This window comes from Sceloporus undulatus, chromosome 1 (assembly GCF_019175285.1).
Source record: "Sceloporus undulatus isolate JIND9_A2432 ecotype Alabama chromosome 1, SceUnd_v1.1, whole genome shotgun sequence".
Lineage (NCBI taxonomy): Eukaryota > Metazoa > Chordata > Lepidosauria > Squamata > Phrynosomatidae > Sceloporus > Sceloporus undulatus.
Window position 1 is genome coordinate 319525769 of NC_056522.1, and position 9757 is coordinate 319535525.

Below are 9757 nucleotides of genomic sequence, written 5' to 3' on the forward strand. Positions count from 1 at the left end.
AGTCGCGAAGCTCAGCGCGGAGCGGCGACAACCTGCAACCCGGCAATAGCCAGAAAAAAGCAAGACCGTAAGGTTGGAAACAAAAAAAAAACGGGTTACGGGACAAGAACACTCCAGGGGAAGTTATGGTTGTCTCCAGAATGGTCCAAGAATGCACTGAAGGCATGCGTCGTTCTTCCGGCATAACAAACCAGTCCTGAGAAACGTGCAGCAGCAACCATTGGAGTACTGCTACACTCACACAATGGTGCTGCAGTACGTCCAACTGGCATCAAAAACACATGAGTTCACAGCCATATGAAAAAAGATGCTAGAATAAAAAGTAAAATTAATTCACAACAGTCTACTGGACATTTTTTAAAAGAAAATTTTATTGAGTATCCATTCTCCCATTCAAAAAATCATCAGTGGAAGCGAAAAGTCTGTGTTTTGTTTTTCAAAAGGAGGGAAATCTATTTTTAGCTGCCCGGGTGAACCTGTGACTCATGGACGACCCTATGAATGAAACGTCTCCCAAGCTATCCTCTACCTTGCTCAGGTCCATAGGCTCAGGTTCAATCAGGCCCTTCTCTCTGATTGAGCCTATCCATCTGGCATTGTGATCTTCCTCTTTGCTGTCCTCTACTACCTTCCACACTAGAACTGCAAACACATTTACACACATCAGCACCCTAGCAAATTTATTACCCTGCACTTCACCACAAAATATCTGAATTAACAAAAGAATAAACTGCCTCGTAGTCTTATCAGAGCATAAAAAAACTAATTTAAAAACACAACTGAGATGGGTTCCAAAAAAGGTGCATTTTCAGTTACATGTGGTTATGGTGTGCAAGGCATTCGCCCCGCTTGGCTGGGTGCCAGCTGAGACTGCTTCCTGGGGAAGGCAGATCTGACACAGTGGTTCATAGTTAACTTTTGAATAGACTACGTAACACACTCTATGTAGGGTTGCTCCTGAAAGATGTTTGAAAGCCACAGCTAATGAAAGCCCTGGTGGTGCAGTGGTTAAATGCTGTACTGCAGCCACTCACTCAAAACCATAAGGTTGGCCCAAACACTCCTAGAAACCAAGATGACTAAACTGAGACTGATGCATTTTTGTCATGTCATAAACTAGAATAGACAATAATGCTTGGGAAGGTAGAAGACAGAAGGAAAAGAGGAAGACCATATTACAGATGGATAGATTCACTCAAGGAAGCCACAGCCCTGAGTCTCCAAGACCTGAGCAGAGCTGTTGACTGTGGAAGTCTCTTATTTATAGGGGTACCATAAGTCAAATTGACTTGATGGAAGCTACTAAACATCAATTGTCTTAGATGCTTTTATTTGTTCGCTTCAGGTGCCCTTGTGGGCTGGGAGATGATAAATACACAAATAAATAAATATTTGGAGATATTTTAGTTTGGGTTTGCAGTAATGTGCAAAAGTAACTGAAAAGGGGATGAGTACATGCAGTTCATTGATTAAACTGTAATTAAATTTGTCTCCACTGGGTGTCCAAAAGGCCACAATTGGCACATATTAGGGACAATAAAAATGCCTTGATGGATTTTTAGTCAGAAACTGAGGCAATGTGATTGTGGTGCTCGGAATCTTGAGTCAGCCAATCAGGAGCCAGAGACTCGAACCAATCAGAGGCCGGCTGGAGCTATAAAGATTCTGAGGCAGTTGAGGAAGGGAGTGAGAAGTCGGAGGGGGTTGGTTGAGTGAGGTTGGGAAAAGACTAGTCCGAGAAGGGTTATAGTCGTTGAAGTCTCTGAGGGGACAGTGTGTTAAAACGAGTAAATTTGATCTTTTAGACCAAAGGAAGGCCTAAAGATTAGGAAAAGGGTCGCATCTGAGTTTCTGTAAACCTCTGCAATTGATTGATTAAGAGAAAGATTCACAACAGCTTATTATTGACAATCTTTTATTCGTTCTGTTTGATGTGAACATATATAATAGATTTGGGAAATGAGATGAGATGTAAATTGGTGCATGTAAATATGTTAAAGCCTTATCATAAGAGAAAATGTTGTGTTATACGCCGTCAAAGAAAAAGAAACTCGATACTGGGTTATGTTGTAGGTAGGGAAATGTCAAGCTGAAACTTCTAAAGTAGAAGCCATCTTAAATTGGCCCGTACCTTCTATAAAGAAAGGTGTTCGATCTTTTCTAGGATTAGCAGGACTATAGAAAATTTATTCCTAATTTTAGTAGCATGCCAGCCCATTGTCAGATTTAACCAAAAAGGACAGGCCTACCAAAGTCATCTGGTCAGAAAGTGTGATAGTGCATTCAAAGAACTAAAACACCTGAGACTACGGCTCCCCGTTCAAATGGCTCAGACTATAACAAGATTTTATAGTTACAACGGACCCCTCTAATGTTGGACTGGGCGCAGTATTAAGTCAAGAAAGAGAATGGTCAGACATACATCCAATACTAAACATCAGTAAAAAACTACTCCCCCAAGAGAGAGACACTTAGCTACAACAGAGAAAAGAGTGCATGGCTATAGTATGGGCTGTTAACAAGCTCAAGCCATACTTGTGGGGAAAGAAAGTTCATATTAAAACAGATCACTCTTCCTTGTGTTGGCTAAACCAGACTAAAGATAGTAATAATAACACTACTGCGGTGGAGTTTAATTCTGCAAGACTTCGATTACTCCATCCAGTATGTCAAAGGTAAAAGATAATATAGTAGCTGATGGTCTTTCTAGACAGTTTGAAGAGGGGTAAAAGAAAAGGTAAGAAAGAGAAAAACAATGATATAATTTGGTTAATGTAACAATATCAATGATGTATATATTATGGTAAGTATATAAATGTTGTTAATAAAAATATGTTATATAATTGGGGTTTCATAACCAACACAACCGTTTGGTTATATGGGTCAATGAACTGCAAAAGGGGAAGGTGTGTGTGTGGTGTCGGAATCTTGAGTCAGCCAATCAGGAGCCAGAGACTCTGAACCAATCAGAGGCCGGCTGGAGCTATAAAGATTCGGAGGCAGTTGAGAAGGGAGAGTGAGAAGTCGGAGGGGGTTGGTTGAGTGGAGGTTGGGAAAAGACTAGTCCCGAGAAGGGTTACAGTCTTGAAAGTCTCTGAGGGACAGTGTGTTAAAACAGTAAAATTTGACTTTAGACCAAGGGAAGGCCAAAGATTAGGAAAAGGGTCGCATCTGATATAAGAGTTTCTGTAAACCCTGCAATGATTGATTAAGAGACAAGTTCACAACAGCTATTATTGAACAATCTTTATTCTGTTCTGTTCTAAAATAAACTATTTTATGATTTACAATCATCTGCTGTGGCTAAGTGGATGAAGTTTGAGTTTTTGAACACGCTACCAACTATATATTTGAGGCTAGAGATTTGTAATTTTGTACCTCATCATATAGAAGGAAGATTGTTACAGTGATAACACTGTCTATTATTTGATTGACGATGCCTACAAATTGGAAAATATTTTCCCAGCCTTGGTCCACCTCCGCCTCTTTCAGGTGCTGCAATCTCAATAGTGGAAGATTTTAAGAAGGGCTACCGACTTGAAAGAAACTCCCACATTAATAATAAGAAATACAATCAGGTAATTTTTTCACCTGACCTGGTCTATATAAGCTAAAGCTCGGTAGATTCATAGATTCATACCTTAAGTAATCTAAAGTCCACTTCTTCAGTGCTGGCCAATGGCTGAATGCATTCCGAATTACGCACGGCTTGTTTGGACACAGCCATTCCCGACAGAATTCCAGAGGGGATGGAAGGCTATCTAGATAGGGCACAGACTCTGTGAAACACAACTCTGTTCAGGAGAAAGAATAAAACCACACATGTAAAATAATCTTGCTATCATTTCAGTTCTTGACTAGAATTATCACTCTGTCACTCTAAAAGTCTTCCCAAGAATTTCAGTTAGTTTTTAGGGCAAACACTGAAATTAATACAGGGCACAAATTATAATTATTATTGGGAATAATTTTGGCATGGTTTCCACACAATCATTTCCACTGCAGGTCATGCTATTCATTGTCACTTCTGAAAGGCAGCTGACATTGCTGTGGAAAGTCTTTGCACAAGAGTCTCAAATACGTGGTGGCCAATGCTATATGGTATGACTGGCAAAGGGTTAAGTCATCATGCTGAGTCCATTTCCAGTGGTCCCTGCATGATCCCAATACCGGCATCAAATACCCCCCTGGCTCTCATGAGGCTTCCGTTTCTCTAAGAGTGACTCTGTATGCTTCTGCTATTCTGCTATGGATTAGTTAACCATACCATTTTTCTAATACATCCTGTGGACTAAGAAAGAGAAGCAATCAATTCATATCAATCAGTATTTAGTATCTCTCTCTTCTAGCACCACTGTTATGGATGACAGTGCAGGAGAAATCTTTATTCCAGAGAAGGCCTGCTGTTCTGAATGGAGGTCTTTTTTTCCAGTTAAATGGAGGTCTTTCATATCCAGGAAAGCCTACAATGAGATTTGCTGCATTAAGGTACAAAAATATTGAAAGGCTTGTTAGGAAAATATCTGTGCTGTCTGCCCATACTGCTTTCATACACATCCTGTTCTAGTAAATCATATTCATGAAAGAATAGCAGCTTTACCGGAACTGGTGGTCATTAGATCTTGTTCAACCACAGCTCCCACAATCCTTTAACTTTTGTCATGTTGGTGGGCCAGATGGGAGCTGTAGTCTAAAACATCTACAAGACATCATTTTGAAAGGATTCCTTGGGGGGGATCTAGGTGTGTGCCACATCTAAGAGCCTTGTCAGTGTCTCTAAATCTACACACTGAACAATGCAATTTACAGTACACATATAAAGTCTGATAGTATTTCTCCGCAGTGCTCATGTAATGTGTCAATAATTCAAGTAAGCAACTTCCATGATCTGTGTCTGACTGTAAGCACATAGGGCTCTAGCCTTGCCATGTGAGAATGCCATCACATGCCTGCTCCTTACTCCCATCAACAAATGCATAGTTTTAAAATGAAGACGATTTCTCTGAAAATGAACAACACGGCTGGAGAGTCATTGAGATATTTTCAGAAACTTGCCAAAGCTTTATATCTTAACTGTCATCAGCACAGCCTTACTTCCACGTGATTTCAGATGGGCTTAAAAGGGGATTAAACTAATCCATGAAGGATATTGCTATCGATGGTTACTACTCATAATGGTTTTTTATTACTACCCCTGGCATTAGTGGCAGCATGTTTCTGAAAACCAGCTAGTGGGGCACTCAAAGCTTGTAGGCTTTGACTAGTTTTTCTGGGAAACAACATACAAGATGAAAAAGGTTTCCGGTCTGATCCAGAGTTGTTCTTATCCTGCAAATGATTTTAAATTTTTACAAATGTGTATGTCAACAACACTTTACTTCTCAAAATATTAAGAGCACCTGATTGGGTAATATTTGATGAAATGTCCCAGGATATACGTGTTCACTTCAACATTGTTTTATTTGTTTCAGCAATGAACCATACATTTATATGACAAAACAGCATGCTGATACATAACCTATGACTTGAAAGCACACAACATACATCTGGGGAAGTAGACTTTGGTCCAGAACACACTGCAGAAGTAATCTGGTTTGACACTGCTTTAACTGCCCTAGCTCAATGCTAGGGAATTCTGGGACATGTAGTTTTGTGAGACATCTCTGTCAGAGAGCTCTGGTGCCACAACAAACTACAATTCCCAGGATTCCCTAGCACTGAGCCAAGGCAATTAAAGTGGTCTCAAACTGGATTATTTCTGCAATGTGTTTTAGACCCAAGTCTAAAACATACACATATATACACACATGTAACATACACACACACACACATTCATATACACACCCACACATTCTCACACTCAAACACACACACTCGTCCCTCCATATTTGATAGGGTTAGCGGCTCATGAATATGGAAGAACCACAAATAACAAAAACACCATGTTTTTACTTGAGAGGACACTTCTCTAGGAATCTCTAGGTCCTCCCGTGCAACTCTGTGGTCAACATCCAACAGACACTGGCCATAGAACTGCACTGGAGGAGCTACAAAGTGTCCTCTCTAGGAATCTCTAGGTCTTTCAGTGCTACTGTTAGTTAATGTTGACCACAGAGTTGCACTGGAGGACCTAGAGATCCCTAGAGAGAACATATTAATCAAATCTGTGAATAATCAAATCCACAAATATCAAAGCCACAAATATGGAGGGATGAATGTAATATATATATATATATATATATATATATACACATATATATATATATGCACACACAGACATGTAATATATATATATATACACACAACATATATTTACACATATACAGACATGTAATATATATACACACACATATATACACACATACATGTGTGTGTGTATATATATATATATACACTACACACATGTAATATACATATATACACATGCACATACACATGCACACACATATATTTACACATATACACAGACATGTAATATACATACACATACACACACACATGTGTATGTATATATATATATACACACACACATATATATATAAACACATATACACACACACATATATATACATATACAGTACACACATATACATACATGTATGTGTGTGTGTGTGTATATACATATATATACATACACACACACAATCACAAGGGTAGACCCATCCTTCCTTCTTCCCTCCCTCTTCTGTGTGGGTTGCCTTTAAACCCGGCCTTCCTCCCCAGCAGCCGGAGCCTCTTCCCTGCTCACCCTTCGTCTCGGCGGAGAAACCCTCCAGGCAGCCCCTCACCCTCCGCAACAACCCCACCGCCTCCGCCATGAAAAGCGGCGCTTATAGCTGCGGCGGCTGCTAGGAAGGGGCGGAGCTTGCAAGCCCCGCCCACGTGCTCCGAAGGGCCCGCCTCCTCCTCCTCCTCCTCCTCCTCCTCCCATTTCACCCCATACAGAATCCTCTCTATATACACGCTTGTGGCGCTGCTATTCCATTTGAACTGCTCTGGCTGCCTCTCCTGATGCATTCTGGGACTTGCAGTTTAAGTGAGGGAGAATAATACAGTACCAAGAATTTTGTCCAGTTTTTTTAGGGGGGGGGAGGTTTGGAGGTATTTTGGGAAATTACTCTGCAAAAATGTGTGTGTTGCACAAGAATTGTGGTATTTCACACAGAAGACGCCCCACTGTTCCAAGCAGCTATGTTTATGTGCAAGACTGCTATTTTCTACATAAAAAGGAGCAATCTTGTAGTACAAAAAATATTGTGTAGAAAACCGACAGTCTTTCACAAAACAAACAAACGCCGCAAGAAGGAGAAACCTGTGGAAACTGAGTGGACAAATAGTTGACTATTAACATTCCTGTTACTTAAACAATTCAGGGCCAAAGCATACTGCAGAAATAATCCAGTATGAGACCACTTTAACTGCCCTGGCTCAGTGCTATGGAATTCTGGGAACTGTAGTTTGTTGTAGCACCAGAGCTCTCATATAGAGGTGGCTAAATGTCTCACAAAACTACAATTCCCAGAATTCTCTAGCATTCAGCCAGGACAGATAAAGTGGTCTCAAACTGGATTATTTCTGCAGTGTGCCTTATTAGCCCTTAGTGGCTGTTCTTTTCCCAGCAGAGAAGGAGCCGAGCCTCCTTTAAATTGGGTGGCTCCGCCCACATGACTCCTGTTAGGCAGGGAGAAAGAAAAACAAAGGCCAGGGGCCTGACCCCGCCTATCAGGGCGGAGCAACCCCTTGTGGCCCCAGTCTTCTTCCTGCCTTTGCTCCTGCTAGGACGCGTTCTACAAGACTTCCTTCAGCTTTATTTGCCTCTGGGGCTCACCTGGCTTAACCCTTTTTTGCTTTCTGCCTTTCCTTATTTCCTGCTTTTGAAAAAAAAAAATCTCCTTCTTTTCTCTGCTCTGTTGTTTTCTGCTGCCTGTCTCTCCCCCCTCCCGCCCTCCTTCCCAGCCATGCCGGGAGGCAAGAAAGCCAGGGTGACCACCGAGGCGGTCTCCTCCCTGCCCAGGCCAGCCCCGGCTCTGCCGGAAGCCTGCCTCGCGGCTTCTGCGTCCCAACCGGGACACGGTGAGGAGACGCGGTCGCAGCCAGCCGAGGCCAGCCGCCTCCTGCTTGCTAGCACCATCGGGGGCTCCCAAGCGACCCAGGCTGGGTCCGCTGAGGGAGAGCCCGCTACGGACGCCGCCGACATAGGGGAGGACGTGAGTATCCCTCCCTCTCCAGAGCCAGCCCCCACGCCCAGGAACCCCGGGGCCCAGGAGACCCTTCCCCCGGCTCAGACATCCCAGGGGGAAAAGGGCACTGCGCATGCGGCGGCGCCATCTCGGGGACCGGGCCCCTTTAATTCCTTGGGTTTCCCTCCCCTCGTCATGTGGCCTGGGCCCTTCCCCTGCCAGACCAGCGGCAGCGACGCCCCCCTCCCAGCCCCCTCTCCACTGGAGAGCACTTGGCCCAGTGCCTGGCCGGTCCCTTGGCAAGCGGACCCCAACCGCACCACCTTTCTGCCATGGGGAGGTTTGGTCGCCCCTTTCATCGGGAGCGGCCCTTTCGGCCACGTGGGCTCCTATGGCGGCGGCCATCTTGGCCATGCGGAGGCCTATGGGGGCCGCCATCTTGAACCGGAAGTGGGCCCTAACCACCCGGCGGGCGGGTCGGCACGCCACCTGAGGCCATTGCGCGGTGCTTCCTCCTCCCCCACTCCCCCTGCAAGAAGGCCAGCCACCGCAGTTCAGGGCTCTGCAGGCTCAGCGCGCCCCCGGGAGGGGGCAGAGCCTGCCTCCTCCGGCTCTGGGGCCAGGTCCACCAGTGAGGGCGCCAGCGACCCTCTCACCCGCCGCACTGCCCTAGACCGTTCCCCAGCAGCCTCCCACTCCGCTGTCTCTGAACACTCCGAGGAGGATTCAGAGTCAGAGCATTCCTATCAGCCACCCTCCAAACGCCCGAGGTTCGGGAGGGTGTCGGGCAAACGTAAGAGGGCGCCCACCCAGCTGTCCTCGGACGAGGACGCCTTAGAAGCGCTCTCGGATTCCAATCATTCTGGAACCGAGGAGGGAGAGCTTTCCCAGGATGAGGATATTGATGATAGGGATGGGCCCTCTTCTTCCCGGCTCTTTAGTGCCGAAGATTATGCCCCCCTCATCAGGAAAACTACTAAGACCCTGGGGATCACTGTGCCCTCTGGCAAGGATCTCACGCCAGACTCGGATCTACCCAGAGTGGGCGAGGATCTATTCCCAGTTTCGGCCCCTTCTATTTTAGAGGTGCCTTGCCCTTATAACATCATGCAGATTATAATAATAATAATAATAATTATAAGGGAGGAATGGCAAAAGCCAGCTGCAGCTAGGCCCAACAGTAGCTTCACTCGTAAGCATTACATCCTGCAGCAGTCGGTCATGGACAAGCTTAAGGTCCCTTTGGTTGATGCGCCTGTGTCCGCCCTAGTCTCTTCATCAGTCTTTAGCCGTGATGGCGAGGACACCCTTAGAAGTCCGGAGGACAGGAGGGCCGAGGGAGCTCTCAAAAAGGTCCATGAGGCCTCCTCCATAGCCATTAGGGCCGCCACGACTGTCTCTATGGTCAGCAGGGCTTCTCTCCAGTGGTCTAAGGACCTCCTTGATATGCTCCCTAACTCAGAAACTAGAGTTAGACAGACCATTAATAAGATCATCAAGGCATGGGCCTTCACAGCTGACGCCACGCTGGACACCGTCCAACAGTGCGCGAGAGCTCAGTCCGCGGCTGTGGCAGT

The 9757-nt window shown here is 44.9% G+C and overlaps 1 protein-coding gene across 2 annotated transcripts in view; it reads right to left on the reverse strand.

Annotated features, from left to right (window-relative positions):
- JMJD7 (jumonji domain containing 7) overlaps positions 1 to 6876 on the reverse strand; it is a 266369-nt gene extending 259493 nt beyond the window's left edge. For both annotated transcript variants that reach the window (XM_042466737.1, XM_042466747.1), the window contains exons 1-2: positions 6749 to 6876; positions 3641 to 3794 (exon numbers count right to left, since the gene is read on the reverse strand). In XM_042466737.1, coding sequence (XP_042322671.1) covers positions 3641 to 3794; positions 6749 to 6818 — 224 coding nt within the window. In that variant the 5' untranslated portion in view covers positions 6819 to 6876. The remainder of the gene's footprint in view (positions 1 to 3640; positions 3795 to 6748) is intronic.
- Between the last annotated feature and the right edge of the window lie 2881 nt (positions 6877 to 9757).